The following is a 25648-nucleotide window of genomic DNA, read 5'->3' on the forward strand; positions in this document are numbered from 1 at the left end:
CACAATTGTTTTAATGCTCCCATGAGTTTTGAAGCAATAATCAAGCAATTGGTGTACTGAACATTATTCTTCAATTCCTGGAGACTCAAGAGCAATCCTGGAGGGTTGGCACCCACACTTGCCCCCGGTATAAGTCACCAGTTTCAGGATAGGAGAGGGAGGAAGGGTTGAGACAAAAGGGGGGATAAATGGGAATAAAGGCTCAGAATATCCTAATGGTCAAGGATCTTCAGTGTCGAGTGGTTTATCCACATAAACTCTACTAGACCATTCGGAATATATTCCCATTCAGCTCAACTTGTCTATGTTGGTGTTTACACTTGATATGAACATCCTCCTCTACTTATTCAGCAAGCCCCATCAGTATATCTTTTCATTCATAGACTATATGAGTGCAGAAGGAGGCCATTCAACACATCGGGTCTGCACTGGCCCTTGGAAAGAGCACCCCACCTAAGCCCACACCTCCACCCCATCCCCATAACCCAGTAACCCTATCTGACCTTTTTGGACACGAAGGGCAATTTAGCGTGGCCAATTCACCTAACCTGCACATCTTTGGACTGTGGGAGGAGACCGGAGCACCCGGAGGAAACCCACGCAGCCATGGGGAGAACGTGCAGACTCCGCACAGACAGTGACCCAAGCCGGGAATCGAACCTGGGACCCAAGAACTGTGAAGCAACAGTGCTAACCACTGTGCTACTGTTTCTCCTTCATCCACTTATCTGGTATCTCGTTAAATACATCAATACTGTTCGCCTCAACTCAAGTCAAGACAGATTCCTGAACGATAGGGAATGGGAAATGGACAGGGACATGGCGTTGCGGCCAAGATCAGATCAGCCATGATCCTACTGAATAGCGCAGCAGAGTGGTAGGCGACACGGTGGCACAGTGGTTAGGTCATGCCTCACAAACCTTATTGAGTTCTTTGAGAAGGTGACTGAACAGGTAGACGAGGGTAGAGCAGTTGATGTGGTGTATATGGATTTCAGCAAAGCGTTTGATAAGGTTCCCCACGGTAGGCTATTGCAAAAAATACGGAGGCTGGGGATTGAGGGTGATTTAGAGATGTGGATCAGAAATTGGCTAGCTGAAAGAAGACAGAGGGTGGTGGTTGATGGGAAATGTTCAGAATGGAGTACAGTCACAAGTGGAGTACCACAAGGATCTGTTCTGGGGCCGTTGCTGTTTGTCATTTTTATCAATGACCTAGAGGAAGGCGCAGAAGGGTGGGTGAGTAAATTTGCAGACGATACTAAAGTCGGTGGTGTTGTCGATAGTGTGGAAGGATGTAGCAGGTTACAGAGGGATATAGATAAGCTGCAGAGCTGGGCTGAGAGGTGGCAAATGGAGTTTAATGTAGAGAAGTGTGAGGTGATTCACTTTGGAAGGAATAACAGGAATGCGGAATATTTGGCTAATGGTAAAGTTCTTGAAAGTGTGGATGAGCAGAGGGATCTAGGTGTCCATGTACATAGATCCCTGAAAGTTGCCACCCAGGTTGATAGGGTTGTGAAGAAGGCCTATGGAGTGTTGGCCTTTATTGGTAGAGGTATTGAGTTCCGGAGTCGGGAGGTCATGTTGCAGCTGTACAGAACTCTGGTACGGCCGCATTTGGAGTATTGCGTACAGTTCTGGTCACCGCATTATAGGAAGGACGTGGAGGCTTTGGAGCGGGTGCAGAGGAGATTTACCAGGATGTTGCCTGGTATGGAGGGAAAATCTTATGAGGAAAGGCTGATGGACTTGAGGTTGTTTTCGTTGGAGAGAAGAAGGTTAAGAGGAGACTTAATAGAGGCATACAAAATGATCAGGGGGTTGGATAGGGTGGACAGTGAGAGCCTTCTCCCGCGGATGGATATGGCTGGCACGAGGGGACATAACTTTAAACTGAGGGGTAATAGATATAGGACAGAGGTCAGAGGTAGGTTCTTTACGCAAAGAGTAGTGAGGCCGTGGAATGCCCTACCTGCTACAGTAGTGAACTCGCCAACATTGAGGGCATTTAAAAGTTTATTGGATAAACATATGGATGATAATGGCATAGTGTAGGTTAGATGGCTTTTGTTTCGGTGCAACATCGTGGGCCGAAGGGCCTGTACTGCGCTGTATTGTTCTATGTTCTATGTTCTATGGCGGTGAGGACCCGGGCTTGATCTCGGCCCCGGGTCACTGTCCGTGTGGAGTTTGCACATTCTCCCCGTGTTTGCGTGGGTGTCACCCCCACAACACAAAGATGTGTAGGGTAGGTGGACGGGCCACGCTAAATTGCCCCTTAATTGGATAAAAATAATTGGATATTTTAAATTTATTTTAAAAAACTAGGTCCTGTGGTAACTAGTTCTGGAAGTTTCTCCTGAAATACCCAGTGGATTTATTAATGATCATCATATTCATGTCTTTTAGCTCTGGACTCGGCCACAAATAGAAGCATTCCCATATCTACCCTATTAAAATCTTTCATGACCTTGAAAATCTCTAAGAGTTCATTCCCCAGTCTTCTCTTCTCCAGATAATAGAATTCCAGTCTGTTCAATCTTCCCTGATAGATATAACCTCTGCTTTCCGCTATCGCTACATTATTTCGATAAAGAATATGCTTGTATACCTTTATAATATGGAGACCAGAATTGTTTGAAGCACCTGGGGTGGGATCCTCCAATCATGGGGCTATGACCCCGCTCCAGCGTCAAAACACGGGCGTTTCACTCTGGACTTTCCTGGAGAAAGTCCAGAGTGATTCTCCTACCTGGAGAGGGCTTGCAGGGCCCCGGAGTGCTCCTCACAACTCTGGCTGCCGATACGGGCTGCACTTCCAGTCGGGTGTCCGCACATGCGCATGGCGGCGGCATTTGGCGACCGCCCTTTGCAACATGGCGGACTCGCACCCCGGAGCGGCCCCGGAAATATAGGCCCCCCCTGAGATCGTGGCCCCCGATCGCTAGCCTGGCCGTCCGTGAAGGATTTCCCCCCCCCCCCCCCCTCCGCCCCCCCCACCAGGGCGGCCGCAGGCGGGCTCCGCAGCCGCCACTGGCCGTTCCCGACAGGCAAAACATGGTTAGAACCATGCCGTCGGGAACTCGGCCAGTTTTCGGCGGAGAATCGCGGGGGCCTGTGTCAATGGCCTCTCGCCCGCGCCGCGTAGACTGCGGGCACGTGATTCACGGTGATTCTCCAGGGACTGGTGTCACCTGGACCGATTCAGCAATCGTTAAGGGGCTAGCACTGAGGCCACGTCGAACGCAATCGATTCCAATGAGAAACGGTGCGGGATTTGCGGGTCCGTGATTCACACTCGGGAGGCTGACAAGCTGCAGCCGCACATACACACTTCACTCCCCACACACCCCCTCCCTCTCCCTCCGCAGCCACGGCACCAGTTTCACGATTTTCAAAAGCACAAGTGAACCGCGCCATCCGGAATTCGCCCCGGTCGGGCCCGCTATTGAAATGCCAATGGTGTTTACTGTACATGCAGAGTGGAACGCATTGACCCTGTTGTCGGGGCACCGGAGAGTCGCAATTCAGTGTGAAACCGGTGCCTGCCATGATTTCAATGTCAAAACCGATTCTCTGCCCAATCGCGTTCCCGATTCTGGGGTCAGCCGATGAGGAATCCCGACCCTGGAGATTCTACCATATGGCTCTTTCGAAAGGTCGGTGCAGACTCAATGGGCCGAATGGCCTCCTTCTGCACATAGAACATACAGTGCAGAAGAAGGCCATTCGGCCCATCGAGTCTGCACCGACCCACTTAAGCCCTCACCTCCACCCTATCCCCGTAACCCAATAACCCCTCCTAACCTTTTTGGACACTAAGGGCAATTTAGCACGGCCAATCCACCTAACCTGCACGTCTATGGGAGGAAACCGGAGCACCCGGAGGAAACCCAGACAGATGGGTTTCACAAACCCTATGCACTGGAGAGAACCTCTGGCCTTCCCCCACTCCTTGTCTAATGGACAACAATCAAGCAGCTGGGAGTAGTCACAACAAGCCACTTTGTTATCTTGCTGCCGATTGGTTGCATAGTCTCTTTTGCTTGTTGGTTACTAGAGCAATGCAAGTCCGAATGGGCCCTTTTGATTTACTTAAGGCGAGTGTAATCAGTGCTCAGTCGCTCACACCTGCTCTCTACACCCAAAGGGATAACAGAGGCTGTTTACTGCACCGCTGCTGTCTACCCGAAAAGCCTTACAAACAAAAGCGCATTGACATCAAAAACAAGTAACACATCATCAGCATCTCTGGCATTTATCGAGAGTCAGAGTGAAAATATTTATTGACCGTAACTGAAATAAAACGTACCCAGTATCTTAGGGGAAGTAAGTATGTTGTAATTTCATCTCCCTAATGTTGCCTCTGCCCCAGTTCGCTGCACATTCGACTATCCAAACGCACTCCCGGTCGACTTCCCGCATTGTGCCCTTGGCTGGAATCATAGAATCCCTACAGTGCCGAAGGAGGCCATTCGGCCCATCAAGTCTGCATCGACCCTTCGAAAGATCACCCTCCCCGCGGCCAATCAACCCCCACCCTATCCCTGTAACCCCCCCCCCCCCCCCCCCCCCCAACCTTTTGGACACTAAGGGGCACTTTTAGCGTGGTCAATCCACTTAGACTGCACATGTGGGAGGAAACCCACACAGACACGGGGAGAATATGCAAACTCCCCACTGACAGGAACCCGAGGTCGAACTGAACTGTAAATGGTCTGTATGTTCGATGAGGCAGCGGTGGGGGGGGGGGGGAGAAACATTGGTGCATGTGGTCAGCACTGTGGTTCACAGCGCCAGGGTCCCAGGTTCGATTCCCGGCTTGGGTCTCTGTCTGTGCGGAGTCTGCACGTTCTCCCCGTGTCTGCGTGGGTTTCCTCCGGGTGCTCCGGTTTCCTCCCACAAGTCCCGAAAGACGTGCTGTTAGGTGAATTGGACATTCTGAATTCTCCCTCTGTGAACCCGATCAGGCGCCGGAGTGTGGCAATTAGGGGATTTTCACAGTAACTTCATTGCAGTTTTTATGTAAGCCTACTTGTGACAATAAAGATTATTATCATAGAATTTACAGTACAGAAGGAGGCCATTCGGCCCATCGAGTCTGCACCAGCTCTTGGAAAGAGCACCCTATCCAGGCCCACATCTCCACCCTATCCCAATAACCCAGTAACCCCACCCAACACTAAGGGGCAATTATAGCACGGCCAATCCACCTAACCTGCACATCTTCGGACTGAGAGGGGAAACCGGAGACACGGGAAGAAATTGTAAACACACAGTCACCCGAGGCCAGAATTGAACCCGGTACCCCGGAGCTGTGAGGCAGCTGTGCTAACCGCCGAGCCTCCCCTACCACAACACTCCTTTCAGGGATTTTATGAACATAGATCATAGTGCAGAAGGAGGCCATTCGGCCCATCGAGTCTGCACCGACCCATTTAAGCCCTCACTTCCACCCTATTCCTGTAACCCAATAACCCCATCTAACCTTTTTTTTGCACACAAAGGTACAATTTATCATGGCCAATCCACCTAACCTGCACATCTTTGGACTGTGGGAGGAAACCGGAGCGGCCCGAGGAAACCCACGCACACACGGGGAGGACGTGCAGACTCCGCACAGACAGTGACCCAAGCCGGGAATCGAACCTGGGACCCTGGAGCTGTCAAGCAATTGTGCTATCCACAGTGCTACCGTGCTGCCCACGTGACTATTATGTTACTTTTGTCCTGGTTTAAACTTAACTCTGGCTGCTCTGAAGAAGCCAGACAGACTTGAAACATTAACTCTGTTTCTCTCTCCTCAGATGCTGCCAGACCTGGTGAGTTAATCCAGCATTTTCTGTTTTTAGAAAGAGAGAGAGGGTGTGCGTCCGTGGGTGTCTGCGTACGAGGTATGTGTCTGTCACGCTATCTCAAATGGTGATGATGCCCTTCATAATCCCTGTTTGTTTACACGAGCGGTGAAACCTCGGTAGCGGCACCCACAAGGAGGAGGAAGCCTCAAGGGGAAAATAGAAAGCACCTCCCACTGGAAGGAGTCACACGTTCTGAGGAGTGGGTGATTGCACTGCCGGCACAGCACCTAGTTCCAGTGTGGGTACATGGTGGCTATCCGCGGAGGCTGGGAGAGATCCACTCGCTGGTCTGAGCACATCACGCTCGCCAGGGCAGCTGTCAGAGACGGAGAGGGTGCAAGACCTCCAGCGCTCGGAGGACTGCTGGAGGCGACCTAGAAACTGAGCCCCAGGCTGGAAATGGGCCTCTGGAGCTGTCCGTCAGGTGGCTGGAAGTAGAGTGTGAGGCACATAGAGATATGGCAGAGCTCCTGGGGACTGGTGGGGGGTGGGAAGGGGGGGGGGTGTAGGGGGTTATGTGCATTGACACAGACAGCAGGGCAGTCCAACCAGGTCATAACCGCTTCAATCACCCACTCCTCGGAACATGTGACTCCTTCCATTGGGCGGCTGCGGAGCTCACAGCTGGATTATGGGATACACGCTCTGACTTATACCCCGTCGCCTTGTTTCGGGCCTCATGCCCAGTGCCCAGGTGAGAGGGGACGAGGCGCGACATTCATCCAAGAGCATGTCACATCCAGGTCAAGGGTCCCCTGAGGAAAGCAGGGATTACTTTACGCCTGTCATCCCATCCTTGTAGTCAATGTGATAGTCTCAGAGGTCCGGCTCACAATACAAAGGTCCCGGCCCAGGAATACTGGGAACTGGCGATCTGGGTGTGGGAGCTTTATTTTAAGGTCCCGCTAATGAGCCGCAGCTGGGTGGGCCTCCCGCTCACTGCAGGAACTCGTATTCCCCGAAGACCAAGCGGAGATCAATCAGTGGGTCCTCGTGAGGGTTATCACAACCACAATCGGATCAGCCATTGACAGACAGAGTAGGCCCGAGGCCTACTCCTGCAGTCAAACCCGCGCCTAGGAGAGCGGCACAGACATGTTGGACTTTAGTTGAATGGAATGCTTTACGACTGAGAAAGGCCCCTGGCTATCCCGATGGTGTATTGATAGCGGCATGGGTGCAGTTACCAATCCCTTCCACATCTGGAAATGCCTGAAAATATATAAGATTCTTCGGTGGTTCGACAGGGTCAATGTTGGGAGGATGTTTCCACTCATGGGACCGGAGGGGAAAGTGGCAGAATAAGGGGGAACTCATTTCAGATGGATTTGAGGAAGAATTTCTTCCCTCAGAGCGTGGTGAATCTTTGGAATTCTTCACCCCAGGAAGCTGTGGTGGTCGAGTCCTCGGACATTTTCCAAGCCGAGATCGATGGGTTTTTAATCAGTGGGAGAATTAAGGGTTATGGAGAGAAGGCAATAAAGTGGACTTAATAATAATAATCCTTATCATTGTCACAAGTAGGCTTACATTGACGCTGCAATGAAGTTACTGCGAAAATCCCCTCGTGGTCACATTCCGGCACCTATTCGGGTATACTGAGGGAGAATTCACAATGTCCAATTCACCTAACAAGCACGTTAATAGATTTATAGAATTTACAGTGCAGAAGGAGGCCATTTGGCCCATCGAGTCTGCACCGGCTCTTAGGAAAGAGCACCCCACTTAAGCCCACCCCTCCACCCTCCACCCATAACCCCACCTAAACGTTTTTGGTCAACAAGGGCAATTCATCATCTTTCGGGACATGGGTTGGAAACCGGAGCGCCCGGAGGAAACCCACGCAGACACGGGGAGAACGTGCAGACTCCGCACAGACAGTGACCCAAGCCAGGAATCGGACCCTGGGACCCTGGAGCTGTGAAGCAACAGTGCTACCCACTGTGCTACCGTGCCGCCCCTTGAGTGTTCGATCAGCCATGATCTTATTAAATGGCGGAGCAGGCTCGAGGGGTTGAATGGCCTCCTCCTGTTCCTATTTCTTACGGTCTTATGCAAAACGTGAGGATCCCTCGTGGATCGACGTGCTAGGTCGATGCTGAATGTGATGAATTCGGTGGCCCAATCTGAAGATTGCATCTGCGCCAACCTTGATGTACTGATGGGTTGCTGTTGTGAGATACCACAAATGTCACCAGCTGATGCTTGGAAGGACTTAGGCTCAAAATATTGCAAGGGGCACCGTTACCTTCCAAGCGACAATGGCCACCAACACCATAGGAAGCTATCTGTCCAGTCAACACATCACACAGCAATGTCACTGTCTCCCTGGAGAGATGCAGTCTACCCAGGCACTTGCCCTCTGATCTGCATGTTTGTCAACCTTGCCCTGAGCGTGCTGTGGGCAGGATAGTTCCTTTGGGTGCCGGCACCTCCTGCCTCTGTTGTGCAGGTCTCTGTGCAGTGGGAGGTCCTCCACCTGCCTGGACCACACCGCCTGCCTTTCTCTGCACAGCTGCCTTCCTCGGGCTCCCTCTCCTTCTCTCCTCATTGGAGGAGGAGCCTCCTCCAGTGCACACTATGCCCACAGGAAGGCAGTGAGCACCAGGCGCCACGCTGAAGTCCTCAAAGTTCCCTGTAGCCGTGAAGGCTGAGAAAGAAACAAATGTGTGAAGGAGGAACATGTCCCGCTCACCTGAATTTACTCCTCCTAAACTCAGCCACAGAGTCTATTTTATTCGCCCTTGCGATGCCTTCTCCAATTTGGCATGGTGGACACTGTGGGAGTTCATACTCCATCAGCCCTTAGCTAGGAAAATCTATCAGTCTCATATTAAAAGTTTAAAACTGAGCTCGCACCCACTGCTTTTTCTGCACCATTGCATGAAGAAGTGTTTCCGAGTGTGTGTGTCCCAGTGTGTGACCTCCACCAGTGTACATGTCCAAGTACGTGTACTCCACCAGCGCGTGTGTGTCCTTCATCACTGTGACCATGTCTCGGTGTGTGTACCCTACCAATGTGGGTATGTCCAATTGTGAGTACTCCACCAGTGCTAGTATATCCCAGAGTGTGAACTCCACCAGTGCGAGTATATCCCAGTGTGTGTACTAAACCAGTACGAGTATATCCCAGTGTGTGTACTCGACCAGTGCGAGTATATCCCAGTGTGTGTACTCCACCAGTGCAAATATATCCCAGTGTGTGTACTCCACCAGTGCGAGTATATCCCAGAGTGTGTACTCTACCAGTGCGAGTATATCCCAGTGTGTGTACTCCACCAGTGCGAGTATATCCCAGTGTGTGTACTCCACCAGTGCGAGTATATCCCAGAGTGTGTACTCCACCAGTGCGAGTATATCCCAGAGTGTGTACTCTACCAGTGCGAGTATATCCCAGTGTGTGTACTCTACCAGTGCGAGGATATCCCAGTGTGTGTACTCTACCAGTGCGAGTATATCCCAGTGTGTGTACTCTACCAGTGCGAGTATATCCCAGTGTGTGCACTCTACCAGTGCGAGTATATCCCAGTGTGTGTACTCTACCAGTGCGAGTATATCCCAGTGTGTGTACTCCACCAGTGCGAGTATATCCCAGAGTGTGTACTCTACCAGTGCGAGTATATCCCAGTGTGTGTACTCTACCAGTGCGAGTATATCCCAGTGTGTGTACTCTACCAGTGCGAGTATATCCCAGTGTGTTTACTCTATCAGTATGTGTATGTCCCAGTGTGTGTACTCCACCAGTGCGAGTATATTCCAGTGTGTGAACTCCACCAGTGTGAGTATATCCCAGTGTGTGTACTCTACCAGTGCGAGTATATCCCAGAGTGTGTACTCTACCAGTGCGAGTATATCCCAGTGTGTGTACTCTACCAGTGCGAGTATATTCCAGTGTGTGTACTCTACCAGTGCGAGTATATCCCAGTGTGTGTACTCTACCAGTGCGAGTATATCCCAGTGTGTGTACTCTACCAGTGCGAGTATATCCCAGTGTGTGTACTCCACCAGTAGAGTATGCCTCAGTGTGGGGTACGTTTCCTAGTGTGTGCCATTACCTTTGGGGAGGGAGAGGCAAAGAATTGAGGGGGGTGTGTACCAAATTGTGCAAAAGTTGTGAATATTTCACCCATGACAGTTTTGAAGAAGTAAATTGGAAATTAACTCTTTTCTGCGGACAGACACACACAGGAGGATCACTTACTCAGGAAGTACCAGAGGGCAACCCCAACAATGGCCAGAAGAATAGCGGCGAGTATAATGGAAACAATTGTCATTGTCCTCTTCTTCTTTGGAGGGTGAAAGGGCAGAGCCACCTGGAGGAAAAGAAAAGAGCCATCACCAGCAGAGCAACGTTTACATTTCTTCACTTCCTTTGAGTTCGCCCTACGGTCGGTTGCCAAGCAACCATGAAGTCTCCAGTATCTGAAAATTAACACGAGGGCACTCGCGTGAGCAACACCCAGGAGAAAGCTCGAGGAGGGAAGGTCAAACGACGTTTTGTTTGCCAATTTCTTTTCACCCACTTTCCTTGGGTTATTGGAACATTTTGCAGATGGAGGGGGGGGGGGGGGGTGCGCTAGTTCAGCTGGCCACAATGATGGACTAATACCCAACGGCCTTAGACAATTTCAAGGTGTCTTTCTAGTCATAAGTTTTGTTCCTGATGCATTCCCCCGTGAGTTGCTGCAGTGCGTCCTGTAAATGTCACCCACGGCTGCCACTGCGCGGCGGTGGCAGAGGGAGTGAATGTTTGAGGTGGTGGGCGTGGTGCCAATCAAGCGGGGCTGCCTTGTCCTGGATGGGTGTCGAGCACCTTGAGAGTTGGAGCCGCGCTCATCCAGGCAAGTGGAGAGTATTCCATCACACTCCTGACTTGTGCCTTGTAGATAGCGGGCAGACTATGGACTCTCCAAAGTTTCATGGCATCAAGTGACACTTGGGCAAGGAAACGTCTTGCTGATTTCCACTTTCCACCCTCCTTCAGCTGGTGAATCAGTACTCCTCCATGTTGAACACCACTGGGGAGAGGCAGCGATGGTGGGAAAGGCATGGAATGTACATCAATGGTCATTAAGAATGGTTTGCTCGCAGCACTACTAAACTGGCCACGTCCTGAAGGGCATATCCATGTGACCGGGCCTACAGCAGGTGACGAGGGAACCAACAAGGGGGTATAATAATAAATATAATCTTTATTATTGTCACAAGTAGGCTTACATTTAACACTGCAATGAAGTTACTGTGAAAATCTCCTAGCCACCACATTCCGCCGCCTGTTCGGGCACACTGAGGGAGAATTCAGAATGTCCAATTCACCTAACAAGCACGTCTTTCGGGACGTGTGGGAGCAAACCGGAGCGCCCGGAGGAAATGCAGACACGGGGAGAACGTGCAGACTCCGCACAGACAGCGACCCAAGCCGGGAATCGAACCCCGGTCCCTGGCGCTGTGAAGCAACAGTGCTAACCACTGTGCTACCACGCCACCCCTGACCTACGCAACCCGACCTCGCCCTCGCCAATCAAACAGCCGCTGATGTATCCGATACTGACAGTATTGGTAGGAGTGGGTATTGTATGGTTTTTGTGGAGACAAAGTCCAGCTTTCACATTGAGGATATCCTCCATCATATGGTGCAGCTAAATCAGCTGCCAAATGGGATAGATGCATAACCAATCTAGCAACTGTGAACCATCAGCAGCAGCAGAATTGTGTTCAACCGCAATCTGTAACTTCACAGTCTGGCATGTCCCCCATTGCCACCAAGCCAGGGGATCGACCCTGGTTCAAAAAGAGGTGTCAACTTGGTGAGGCTACAACACGTACATGTCAAACTACAAAAGCAGCCCGAGGTAGACCGAGCTAAGCAATTGCGCTACCAATGGATCAAATCTAAGTCCTGCAGTCCTGCCACATCCAGTGGTGAATGGTGGATAATTAAACAACCCACTGGAGGAGGAGGCTCCACAGATATCCTCATCCTCAGTGACGGAGGAGCACAGCACATCCGGGCAAAAGACGAGGCTGAGGCATTTTCAACCATCTTCAGTGAGAGGGGCCGAGCGGATGATCCATCTCGGCCTCATATAGAGAAACATATATAGGAAATAGAAGCAGGAGGAGGCCATTCGGCCCTTCAATCCTGCTCCGCCATTCAGAGATCCCCAGCATCACAGGTGCCAGTCGTCAGCCAATTCAATTCACACCTCATGATCCAAAGAAATGGCTGAAGGCACTGGATATCGCAAAGGCTATGGGCCCTGACAATATTCCATCAATAGTAATGAAGAATTTGGCTCAGAACTCGCTGTGCTCCTAGCCAAGCCAACAATGGCATCTATCTGACAATGTAGAAAATTGCCCAGCTATGTCCTGTGCACAAAAAGCAGGACAAATCCAGCCCGGCCAATTACCGTCCTATCAGTCGACTCTCAATCATCCATAAAGTGAGGAAAGAGGTCAAAACAGTGCTATCACGCGGCACTTACTCAGCAATAAGCTGCTGACGGACGCTCAGTTTGGGTTCCGCTGGGGTGACTCAGCTCCTGACCTCATTACAGCCTTGCTTCAAACATGGAGGAAAGAGCTGAAGGAGGTGGGGGGGGAGAGTGACTGCCCTTGACATCAAGGCAGCATTTGATCGAGTGCGGCATCAAGGGGCCCTAGCAAAATTGGAATCAGTTGGTGGAGAGCGCTCCGCTGGTTGGAGTCATTCCTGGCACAAAGGAAGATGGCACATGCCAAGGATCGGAAGGGATATTCTCCACTCAGCCCGGATGAGTGCAACTCCAGCGGCACTCAAGCTTCTTTTAAAAAAAATTTAGAGCACCCAATGATATATTTTTATCCAATTAAGGGTCAATTTAGCGTGGCCAATCCACCTAACCTACACATCTTTGGGTTGTGGGGGCGAAATCCCCGCAGACACGGGGAGAATGTGCAAACTCCACACGGATAGTGATCCAGGGCCAGGATTCGAACCCGGGTCCTCAGCACCACAGTCCCAGTGCTAACTACTGTGCCATGTGCCGCCCATTAAAGCAACCTTCTTGATCAACATCCCATTTACCACCTTAAATTCCCTGCACCATCTGCACAACATAGCAGACGAGCTTCACTTCTGTAGCTCGCCAAGGCCCCTTTAACAGGCAAAGTGTGGGGGAGGTGGGGGGGGTGAGGGGGCAAAGTGGGGGGAGGGTCAAAGAAGCCCAGGAGCAGCAGTTGTCATTAGCTCAGTGCAGCCAAAGAGGTATCTGCTCCAAGCAGCCAGGACAAAGAAAAGCCGATGGGCAGTGGTATTGTACACAGAGCTCAAGAGCTTGGATCGTGCCAGTGATTGGACACTGGAGCACAGCCTTGTGAATCCCGTGGGACACAATCTCAGGAGAAGAGATTGAACAACCGGGCGATGGGACAATCTGAGTTTCAGCAGCCGCTGGAGGGGGGATCAGAGGCTAAACCTTCAAAGGAGAGCAGCTGGAATCCCTCAGAAGGAAGGCAGAGTTTGAAGGATTTTTTTTGTGTGACTCATAGCGATCACTGATGTCTGGGTGGGTTGCTGTGGAAATGTGGTGGATCTGTCTCGGTTGTGTCTGAACAAAGAACAAAGAAATGTACAGCACAGGAACAGGTACTTCGGCCCTCCAAGCCCGTGCCGACCATGCTGCCCGATTAAACTACAATCTTCTACACTTCCTGGGTCCGTATCCATCTATCCCATCCTATTCATGTATTTGTCAAGATGCCCCTTAAATGTCACTATCGTCCCTGCTTCCACCACCTCCTCCGGTAGCGAGTTCCAGGCACCCACTACCCTCTGCGTAAAAAACTTGCCTCGTACATCTACTCTAAACCTTGCCCCTCTCACCTTAAACCTATGCCCCCTAGTAATTGACCCCTCTACCCTGGGCAAAAGCCTCTGACTATCCACTCTGTCTATGCCCCTCATAATTTTGTAGACCTCTATCAGGTCGCCCCTCAACCTCCGTCGTTCCAGTGAGAACAAACCGAGTTTACTCAACCGCTCCTCATAGCTAATGCCCTCCATACCAGGCCACATTCTGGTAAATCTCTTCTGCACCCTCTCTAAAGCCTCCACATCCTTCTGGTAGTGTGGCGACCAGAATTGAACACTATACTCCAAGTGTGGCCTAACTAAGGTTCTATACAGCTGCAACATGACTTGCCAATTCTTATACTCAATGCCCCGGCCAATGAAGGCAAGCATGCCGTATGCCTTCTTGACTGCCTTCTCCACCTGTGTTGCCCCTTTCAGTGACCTGTGGATCTGTACTCCTAGATCTCTCTGACTTTCAATACTCTTGAGGGTTCTACCATTCACTGTATATTCCCTACCTGCATTAGACCTTCCAAAATGCATTACCTCACATTTGTCCGGATTAAACTCCATCTGCCATCTCTCCGCCCAAGCCTCCAAACAATCTAAATCCTGCTGTATCCTCTGACAGTCCTCATCGCTATCCGCAATTCCACTAACCTTTGTGTCATCTGCAAACTTACTAATCAGACCAGTTACATTTTCCTCCAAATCATTTATATATACTATAAACAGCAAAGGTCCCAGCACTGATCCCTGTGGAACACCACTGGTCACCGTCCTCCAACTAGAAAAGCATCCTTCCATTGCTACTCTCTGCCTTCTATGACCTAGCCAGTTCTGTATCCACCTTGCCAGCTCACCCCTGATCCTGTGTGACTTCACCTTTTGTACTAGTCTACCATGAGGGACCTTGTCAAAGGCCTTACTGAAGTCCATATAGACAACATCCACTGCCCTACCTGCATCAATCATCTTTGTGACCGCCTCGAAAAACTCTATCAAGTTAGTGAGACACGACCTCCACTTCACAAAACCATGCTGCCTCTCACTAATACGTCCATTTGCTTCCAAATGGGAGTAGATCCTATCTCGAAGAATTCTCTCCAGTAATTTCCCTACCACTGAAGTAAGGCTCACCGGCCTGTAGTTCCCTGGATTATCCTTGCTACCCTTCTTAAACAGAGGAACAACATTGGCTATTCTCCAGTCCTCCGGGACATCACCTGAAGACAGTGAGGATCCAAAGATTTCTGTCAAGGCCTCAGCAATTTCCTCTCCAGCCTCCTTCAGTATCCTAGGCTAGATCCCTTCAGGCCTTGGGGACTTATCTACCTTAATATTTTTTAAGACGCCCAACACCTTGTCTTTTTGGATCTCAATGTGACCCAGGCTATCTACACACCCTTCTCCAGACTCAACATCTACCAATTCCTTCTCTTTGGTGAATACTGATGCAAAGTATTCATTTAGTACCTCGCCCATTTCCTCTGGCTCCACACATAGATTCCCTTGCCTATCCTTCAGTGGGCCAACCCTTTCCCTAGCTACCCTCTTGCTTTATATGTATGTGTAAAAAGCCTTGGGATTTTCCTTAACACTATTTGCCAATGACTTTTCGTGACCCCTTCTAGCCCTCCTGACTCCTTGCTTAAGTTCCTTCCTACTTTCCTTATATACCACACAGGCTTCGTCTGTTCCCAGCCTTTTAGCCCTGACAAATGCCTCCTTTTTCTTTTTGACGAGGCCTACAATATCTCTCGTTATCCAAGGTTCCCGAAAATTGCCGTATTTATCCTTCTTCCTCACAGGAACATGCCGGTCCTGAATTCCTTTCAACTGACACTTGAAAGCCTCCCACATGTCAGATGTTGATTTGCCTTCAAACATCCGCCCCCAATCTAGGTTCTTCAGTTCCCGCCTAATATTATTATAATTAGCCTTCCCCCAATTTAGCACATTCACCCGAGGACCACTCTTATCCTTGTCCACCAGCACTTTAAAACTTACTGAATTGTGGTCACTGTTCCCGAAATGCTCCCCTACTGAAACTTCTACCACCTGGCCGGGCTCATTCCCCAATACCAGGTCCGGTACCGCCCCTTCTGCTGTTTAATGTGCAGTGCGTGGTGTATCTGACCATAGTTTGCCTGTTAATTAATGCTTACCTTGTGTTAATTTTGGATGTTGGAATATAAGCTAGACAGCGTTGCCAGTTTGCTTTCTTCACCCTTGTATAGGCAAAATTCATCTGCTGGTTTAAAACTGTGGCGTCTTGTGGCTTTAGCCTTTAGCCACTGAGATTTCAAATTTTGTACACTTTACGAAAAATGTTACAGGTCCCAAAACAGATTGTAAACAAATAAATGCAAGTCTTTCTGGACTCGTGTGCGATATTAGAGTGCAGAATCAGGTCACTTAGCTGACAGAGTCTGAACTGGTTTATCTTCAAATGGCCCTTATAATCTAATTACACATTCCTGCTCTGAATGGACTGACCTTTAAAGTGAGCACTGTTGTTTTTGTGCTATCAGTAAACTGCTTGAGTAATGATTTACTACAGGGCTGAGGAATGGGGGTGGGGTGGGTGAAATCCCTCATGTTGATCAATTTGGCGGATGACTCCTCTTTTGATTCACGATATACCTGCTGGTGGTCAGGGCGCCATGACCACAGGATTTGCTTAGCTGTACGTGCAGATAGCAGGCAACATTCCTCCCCCATCTGCCCCACCCCTGCTTGATCCCGCGAGTCAGTTCTGCTATTCAGTTCGATCATGGCTGACCTGTATTGGGCGGCACGGTGGGGGGAACAGGGGTTAGCACTGCTGGCTCACGGCGTCGAGGTCCCGGGTTCGATCCCGGCTCTGGGTCACTGTCCGTGGGGAGTTTGCACATTCTTCCCATGTCTGCGTGGGTCTCACCTCCCACAACCCAAGGATGTGCAGAGTGGGTGGGTGGATTGGCTACGCTAAATTGTCCCGTCATTGGAAAAAAAAGAATTGGATACTCGAAAAACAATTTCGAAAATGACCGATCTTAACTTCGTCTATGCGCCTTGGTTTCATGACCCCCCTAACCTTTGCCTAATGACCCCCATAACCTTTGCCTAATCTCAGTTTTGCCATTTTCAATTGACCCCCATGCCTTGACAACTTCTTTGGTGAGAGAAAGTACTAAAATGCCACCACCCTCTGTGTGAAGAAATGCTTCCTGCCATCAACCAAAAACAGTCTAGTCCTAAGTTTAAGGCAATTTCCCCTTGTTTGGAGTCTCCCATCGAAGGGCACAGTTTCTCTCAATGTCCCCCATCAACTCCTTTGATCATCTTCAGCACTTTAATTAGTTCACCCCCTAATTTTTTTTCTTCTTAATTCTGGGAGGGGCAGCATCATTTACTGCCCATCCCTAATTGCCCTTGAACTGAATGGTTTGCTAGGCCGAGGGGCGGTTAAGAAACAATAACATTGCTGTGGGTCTGGAGTAACATGTCGGGCCAGACCAGGTAAGGATGGCAGATTTCCTTCCCTAAAGTACATTACTGACCCAGGGGCCCCGCCCTCCCCCCCCCCCCCATAATCGATGATAGTTGCCATGGTAACCTTTACTGAGACCGTGGGCTGGATTCTGCTCCCCGCCGCACCACATTTCTGTTTCACCCCGCCGGCGGGATTCTCCGTTACGCCGGCCGGTCAATGGGGTTTCCCATTGTGGGGCAGCCCCACGCCGTCGGGAAACCCCCGGGCTGTCGGCAAAACGGAGCATCCCGCCGGCGGAGAATCCCGCCCCAGGTTTATTAATTCCTGATTTATTGAGCAAGTTCAAATTCCACCAGCTGCCGTGGTAGGATTTGAACCCTTGTGCTCAGGACATGCGCCTGGGCCTCTGGATGAGGAATATAAAAGCAAAGTACTGCAGATGCTGGAAATCTGCAATAAAAACAGGAAACGCTGGAAGTACTCAACAGGTCTGGCAGCATCTGTGGAGAGAGAATCTGTTACCGTTTCAAGTCCGCATGACCCTTCTTCTGTGGGGCGCCACGGTGGTGCAGTGGTTAGCACTGCTGCCTCCGGCACTGAGGACCCGGATTCAATCCCGGCCCTGGGTCACTGTCCGTGTGGAGTTTGCACATTCTCCCCCGTGTCTGCGCGGGTTTCACCCCCGCAACCTGAAGATGTGCAGAGTAGGCGGATTGGCCGCGCTAACTTGGGTACTCTAAATTTATTTTTAAAATAATGCTTTTTCAGTGTAGTAAAGGAGGTTGGGAAGAATTTTACTCACTTCAGTGTTCTGAAGAAGAACCATCAGGACTCGAAATGTTAACTCTGTTTCTATCTCCACAGACGCTGCCAGACCTGTTGAGTTTTTCCAGCATTTTCTGAGTTTACCTTTGGTTTACAGGTGTAGTGACAATACACCACATCACCGTCACCCCATCTTAATCTTCCATGCTCGAGGGGATAGAGGTTGCCTCTATGCAACCTGTCCTGGTAATTGAATTCTTTTAGCCTCAGTACGTCCAGGTGAATCTCAACTGTGTGCTATTCCAAGGCCAGTATATCCTTCCTGAGGCACGGGGCCCAGAACTGATGCAAGACTCCTGATATAGACTAACCCAGAGATTTATCCAACTGCAGTATCTCTTCATCCTTTTGTGTTTCAGACCTCTGGAGATTAAGGCCAATACTCTAAACTTTTGAAACATTGATATTGTCCAGATGAAAGACTATGGGCTGGATTCTCCGATTTCGAGTCTATGTCCGGAGAAAGTGTCTAGTTTTACGATGGAAAAGTCGGCGGCGCCCGTGCTGGCCCTGGGTCACTGTCCGTGTGGACTTTGCACATTCTCCCCGTGTCTGCGTGGGCCTCATCCCCCACAACCCAAAAAGATGTGCAGGGTAGGTGAATTGGCCACGCTAAATTTCCCCTTAATTGGGAAACAAAAGAATTGGATACTCTTAAAAAAAAGCATTGTGAACTGCGAAGAGGACAGTGGAGAACTTCAAAGTGACATAGACAGGTTGGCAGAGTGGGCGGACAGGTAGCGGATGAAGTTTAATGCGGAGAACAAAGAACATAGAATTTACAGTGCAGAAGGAGCCCATTCGGCCCATCGCGTCTGCATCGGCCCTTGGAAAGAGCACCCCACCTAAGCCCACCCCTCCATCCCATCCCCGCAACCCAGCAACCTCACCCAACCCCTTTGGACACTAAGGGGCAATTTAGCAAGGCCAATCCACCTAACCTGCACATCTCTGGACTGTGGGAGGAAACCGGAGCACCCGGAGGAAACCCACGCAGACACGGGGTAGAACGTGCAGACTCCGCACAGACAGCGATCCAAGCCGGGAATCGAACCTGGGACCCGGAGCTGTGAAGCGACAGTGCTGACCACTGTGCCGCCCGAAATGTGAGGTTTGGTTGGAGGAACATGGAAAGACAATATAAAATAGAGAATACATCTCTTAAAGGGGTGCAGGAGCAGAGGGACCTGGGTGTATTTGTGCATAAATCATTGAAGGTGACTCGACAGGTTGAGAGAGTGCTTAATAAAGCAGATAGTATCCTGGGCTTTAGTAATAGGGATGCGGAGAGCAAAGACGTTATGCTGAATCTGTGTAAGTGACGACTTCGCCCTCAGCTGGAATATTGCATTCTGCTCTGGGGGTCGCACTTTAGGGAGGATGTGAAGGCATTGGAGAGGATGCGGGAAAGTTTCCCGGGAATGGTTGCAGGGATGAGGAGCTTCAGTTATTGGAGAGGTTGGGACTGTTCTCCTTGGAGAGAAGGAGGCTGAGAGGAGATTTAATAGAGAAGCTCAAAATCAAGAGGGGGCTGGGCAGAGTAGACGGGGAGAAACAGTTCCCGCCGGTAAAAGGATCGAGAACGAGAGGGCGCAGATTTAAAGTGGTTCGCAAAAGAAGCAAATGTGATGCGAGTGGCTCGGGTCTGGAATGAACTGCCTGGGAGTGTGGGGGAGGCAGGTTAAATCGAGGTGTTCGAGGGGGCGTTGGATGATTATTTGAATGGAAACAATGAGCAGGGGTTACGGGGAAAAGGCAGGGGAAACGGCACTAAGTCACGATGCTCGTTTGGAGAGCAGGGGCCAACACGATGGGCCGAATGGCCTCGTCTTGCGCCATAGCAACACTGTAATTTGTGAAAGGATTGAGAACGAGAGGGCACAGATTTAAAGTAATTAGCAAAGGAAGCAAAAGTGATATGAGGAAAAGCTCTTTCACGCAGCGACTGGTTCGGGTCTGGAGCACACTCTCTGAGCGTGTGGTGGAGGCCGGTTCAATTGCGACTCTCTGAGCGTGTGGTGGAGGCCGGTTCAATTGCGACTGTCTGAGCGTGTGGTGGAGGCCGGTTCAATTGCGACTTTCGGAAGGGAGTTAGATTGTTATCCGAAGAGGAATGTGCAGGATTGCGGGGGCGGGGGAATGGCACTTGACGAATTGCTCATTCGGAGAGTTGGTGCAGACACGATGGGCCGAACGGCCTGCTTGCGCACCGCAACAATTCCGTGATTCTTCAAAACTCTCCCAGTACAGTTGCCAACTCTGGTTGGATGCATTTCTGGAGTTTTTGATTGCAAGAATTCCTGCCTCACCCAGTCAAACAGACTTTTTTGACTCCGCAAGGTAATAAATAGAAGTGTTCAAAAATATGAAAATCGCGTATTGTCGCAAGTAGGCTTCAATGAAGTTACTGTGAAAAGCCCCGGTGCAAAGGAAAAAAAATGGGTGTTCAGTTTAATTTTCTTGATCTCCCGGAGACTCCAGAACAGTCCTGGAGGGTTGGCAACCCAATGCTCAACGCAAATCCATTTTGCATGTTGATTGCTCTTTATGTTCAAAAGAAAAAAGCTTCTGATTTCAGTCCCGAAATTGGCTGTTATTGAATCTAAAGTTCCTCCTGCAAAGTCACAATTCAACTGGAAGTGACATTTTGGATATGTTCTGCTCAGACCGGTTGAGTAAAGGCGGGAAGGAGTGTCTAATTAATCCCGAAGGTTTAAGGGGGCGGCGGGGCCCAACGATTAAGGTTGAGAGCTCCGAGGGGAAGTAGCAGAGTTAGCGCTGCACCTGCCGCGTTGGGAGACGGAAGGAACACCTTCCGGGCTTCAGACTGGTACGGGTACCGCGCGCCCAAGGCCGGGATTCGGGGGAGGCGGACGTTTCCGCCCACTCCTTTCCCCGCAGTCTTCGGGACAACAACACCCGCAATCTGTCGATTCTGAAAACATTAGCTCATCAACACGGCAAATTCACCAGAGCTTTGAACTCCCGGGGGGGGAGGAATAGAGCAGCAAAGTCGCACAGGCCCAGTATTGTGTTTAAATGGAAATATGTTGGAATAAATCGCATTTCTCAAAGCAGAATTGATGGCGCCTCACTTCTCGGGATTGAGAAACCGCACCCAGCGGGTGAGCAGGCAGCAGCAAAAGACAGCGTTGCATTTACGTAGCACCCTCCCCGACCCCAACGGACTTTACAGTCGACAAAAAAAAACCTTTAAAAAAACATTGTAGCCACTGCTGTCGGAGCAAGCAGTAGTTAATCTGCCCACAGTGATAATGATCCGATAATCTGTTTTTAGTGATTGATGTTGGGTGAGGGATAAATATTGTCGCAGAAAGATCTAGTATGTCCACGAGAGGGAAGACAGGCCTTCAGTTTAATATCTTATCCAAAAGACAATGGCCAGGATATTCCACCCCCCCCCCCCCCCCCAATTTCCCGCCAACCCCACGGCAGATTTTCTAGTGGTGGACGTGGCACTGATTGGCTGGCTGCGTTGTCAGGGAACCCCCCCCCCCCCCCCATGGGGGGGGGGGGGGGGGTGTCGCTTTTTGTGGGACTGGAAGACCCCTCTGGCGGGAAGTGTCGGAAATTCCCAGCCCTGCACTTCCGACAGTGCAGCACTCTTCCAGTACTGGCGCCGGAACGCCAGCCCCCAATCCGTGCGCGAACCTCTGCGGAGGGGTCCTGAGCCCACCGCTTTCTGACGCAGAGGTGTGACCGAGATACAGACACCCGACTGGGTGGCAGGGTGGCACGCATTGTTGCCTCACAGCACTAGGGACCCTGGTTCGATTCCGGCCTCGGGTGGCTGTCTGTGTGGAGTTTGCACGTTCTCCCCCGTGTCTGCGTGGGTTTTCTCCGGGTGCTGCGGATTCCTCCCACAGTCCAAAAATGTTAGGCGGATTGGCCATGCTAAGATGACCCCGTGGTATCCGGGGATTAGGTTACAGGGTTACGGAGATAGGGTGGTGGAGTGGACCCGGGTAGAGGGCTCTTTCGGAGGATCGGCGCAGTCTCAATGGGCCGAATGGCCTCCTTCTGCACGGGAGGGAATTCGAAGAACCATTCACGCAACACCCAGGAACTTCAATAAATCTGAATCACACTTCAACCCTGGATTCAAGCTGCTCAGTTGAAACCGGGAGGGATGGTTAAGTGAACGAACTAGCAATAAAAAATGCAGCAGTAAAGCCACCCTCAGGAAACCCGTTAAGTAAACTTACGAAATGTATGTTGGAGTTCCATGACACATCAGTCTTCACAATTGTCGTTGCTGGGTTAAAATTGCAAGCTTCTTGTTCGTCCATGATCGAAAAACCACTTAGTTATCCTCCAGCTGTTTTCTCCTCGGCACCTGAAGTGCGGTCCGTGTTGAGAGACCTTTTTGGGGCGAAAACTGACAGAAGACTTTTTGGGAGTTAAAAAACACACACACATCTATTTGTGCTATCAGGCAGCAGTTGGGATCAATGCCCTGAGGTCAGGTCACTTGCCGTTTCGGCCACAGTCCAGATTCCGTTGGCAGGATTTCGAGGGAGGGAAATTTTTAGCTGCCGTCTGAGGGACTGAAGGTTTTCTCACAGGTAAGGATCAGCGAGCACACCTGTGCCCAAATCCCTGCAAGGGATAAAGAGTTGCACTGGTTGGATGCCACTGGGTCCTATTGCCCCACCTGCCATCCACCGTTAAAAGCAGAGACCAGTGACTTGTGGGTGGGGTCTGGAACACGACTGTGCAGCACATCCACGTGACTATTCACCTTCAATCCCAATCTTTCATCTCTTTTCTGAGTGCAGGAAGAATTATTTATCCCCCCCCCCTCCCTCCCTCCCCCTAACCCCGCATCTGCCACATTCTTCACCAATGATAATAATAATAGTAATCTTTATTATTGTCACAAGTAGACTTACATTAACACTGCATGGAGAGGGCGGAATGAGGTGCAGTGGTTAGCACCGCAGCCTATGGTGCTGAGGACAAGAGTTCGAATCCCGGCCCTGGGTCACTGTCCATGTGGAGTTTGCACATTCTCCCCTTGCCTGCGTGGGTTTCACCCCCACAACCCAAATATTGCAGGTGGATTGGCCACGCTAAATTGCCCCTTAATTGGAAAAGAAAAATAATTGGCTACTCTAAATTCATAGTAAAAAAAAAAACACTGCAATGAAGTTACTGTGAAAATCCCCTAGTCGCCACACTCCAGCGCCTGTTCGGGTACACAGAGGGAGAATTCAGAATATCTAATTCACCTAACAAGCGCGTCTTTCGGGACTTGTGTGAGGAAACCGGAGCACCCGGAGGAAACCCACGCACACACGGGGAGAACGTGCAGACTCCGCACAGACAGTGACCCAAGCCGGGAATCGAACCTGGGACCCTGGTGCTGTGGAGTCACAGTACTAACCACTGTGCTACCGTGCTGCCCCAGATCAATACGCTTCTCAGCAGTATCCTGGAATCACTAGGGTACCGTTCATGTCTGAGGATTAACTGGCAAGTTATTTGAAGGCGAGACGGGGATTGGAAACAGGCCCGAATGGATTTTCACTCAGCATGCAGAAATAAATTCTATTTGAGTGTCAACCGTGCTTCCTTCTCACCTCTGAGTCGGGGCTCTAGGTTCAAGTCCCACCGTACGCAGGCGATCAAAATTCAGGCTGATACTCCAGTGCAGGGTTGAGGAAGGGCCTCACCCTTGCTGGTGCCCCCTATCGGGTGACATATTAAACCAAGGCCCCAGGTTGGCAACCCTCCAGGGCTGGACTGCAGTCTCCAGGAACTGAGGATCAAACTCCAGGACCCTGCTGTGTGTGTGGGATCCTGGAGAAAAAGCATTGGGATATTAAAAAAATGTTGCCTTTCTTTTTATTTTCTTTGAACATTTCTCTTTAAAGATGTAAAAATATTGAAAATGGGGGAAAAAGAAAAGCTGTTTGGTTGACAGTGGAGCATCATCCAATTTGGTAATAAATCTTCTTGCTTTCTGATTGGCATAGGAAGGCAGTGCTCACAGTGTGTTGGCCGCCTAATGATTGGGGAGTAGGGGCGAGTCATGTGATGAAACCTCCAGGAATACGTTTAATCACAATTCTTGACCCTGCCAAAGGCCCCATTTAGCTCCTTCTGCAGCCGCAAATGGTACCATTTTGAAGAAGAGCAAGGGAGTTCTCTCTGGAGGTCTTGCCGAATATTTATCCTTCAATCAACATCGTGAAAAAGATTATCTGGGTCATTTGCACATTGTTTTTTGTGGGAGCTTGCTGTGCACACATTGGCTGCACATTCCAATGGCGACTACACTTCAAAAGAACTTCATTGGGTGCAAAGTGCTTTGGAATGTTTGCTTTGGTCAAGACGCTGTGACATGAAGGATTCTCAGGGGGGTTTGACAGGGTCGATGCTGAGAGGCTATTTCCCCTTGTGGGAGAGTCTGGAACCAGAGGGCAGAATCTCAGAGTAAGGGGACGCCCATTTAAAACAGAGATGAGGAGGAATTTCTTCACTCGACGGGTAGTAAATCTGTGGAACTCTTTACCGCAGTGGCCTGGGTCGTTAAGTATGTTAATGGCTGAGACAGATTTTTAATCGGTAAGGGAATCAAGGGTTATGTGGGGATAAGGCGGGAAAGTGGAGTTGTCGATTATATCAGATCAATCATGATCTCATTGAATGGCGGAGCAGACTCGATGGGCCGAGTGGGCTACTCCTGCTCCCACGTTTTATGAACGTAAGTCGTTTATTGCCCATCCCTAATTGCTCTCGAACTGAGTGGCTTGCTGAGTCATGTCAGAGGGGCAATTAAGAGTCAACCACATTGCTGTGGGTCTGGAGTCACATGTAGGCCAGACCGGGTAAGGACGGCAGATTTCCTTCCCTTAAGAGGCATTAGTGAACCAGATGGGTTTTTTCAACAGGCAACCAGAGCATTACCCTGGCACTATGAATTACTAGTCAACTGACAATATCATTATGCCACTGCCTCCCCCATTCCCAAGCACTGTGATCATATTTATGATGGGGGTTTGCATTAACATAGCACCTTGGGATATTTCGCGAGGCTAAAGGTGCTCTATAAATAAATGCAAGTTGTCGCAGAGTTTTCAATTCCGGTTGGACACTTTCCTGGAGGTGGCATCACATGACCTCCCACCCCAAATCACCAAACCCCTCACCTCACTCTCTCATTGGCCCAACATGTTGATTAGATTCTCATCACTGATTGGATGATTCGTGACTCCCTGCCAGTCCAATTGCCTTTTCTTTCTTACGTCCAATACTTTTAATAACTAACACACAAAGATTTTTTTTAAGAGCACCTTTTATTTTAATGGTCACTATGCCCTTCCACCTCCCTGCTGTTGACAGCAGCGCCATCTTTGATTTCTGGAGACTCCAGGCTCGGCGGGGCAAGTCCTGGCCCTGCCCCCCGCGGCACTTGCTGCCTCTGGCCGGAATTCTCTGACCGCTGGGATTTTCCATTCCCGCCCGTGGGTTTCCCGGCGGCATGGGGTGGATTGAATGGGAAATCCCATGGACAAGCGGCGGGAAGGGAGAATCGCGTCGCCAGCAAATGGCGCGCCCCCAGGAAACACGCGGCTGGGGGCACGGAGAATCCCGCCTTCTATCTCTGATGTGGTGGGTGCA

At 50.3% G+C, this 25648-nt stretch overlaps 1 protein-coding gene across 1 annotated transcript in view; it reads right to left on the minus strand.

Annotated features, from left to right (window-relative positions):
* The window catches only part of tmprss6 (transmembrane serine protease 6), a 72889-nt gene extending 50237 nt beyond the window's left edge, over positions 1–22652 (minus strand). The window contains exons 1-2 of the mRNA XM_072492157.1: positions 22228–22652; positions 10063–10174 (exon numbers count right to left, since the gene is read on the minus strand). Of these exons, the coding sequence (XP_072348258.1) occupies positions 10063–10174; positions 22228–22311 (196 nt within the window). The 5' untranslated portion in view covers positions 22312–22652. The remainder of the gene's footprint in view (positions 1–10062; positions 10175–22227) is intronic.
* Between the last annotated feature and the right edge of the window lie 2996 nt (positions 22653–25648).

Source organism: Scyliorhinus torazame, chromosome 29, assembly GCF_047496885.1.
Source record: "Scyliorhinus torazame isolate Kashiwa2021f chromosome 29, sScyTor2.1, whole genome shotgun sequence".
NCBI lineage: Eukaryota > Metazoa > Chordata > Chondrichthyes > Carcharhiniformes > Scyliorhinidae > Scyliorhinus > Scyliorhinus torazame.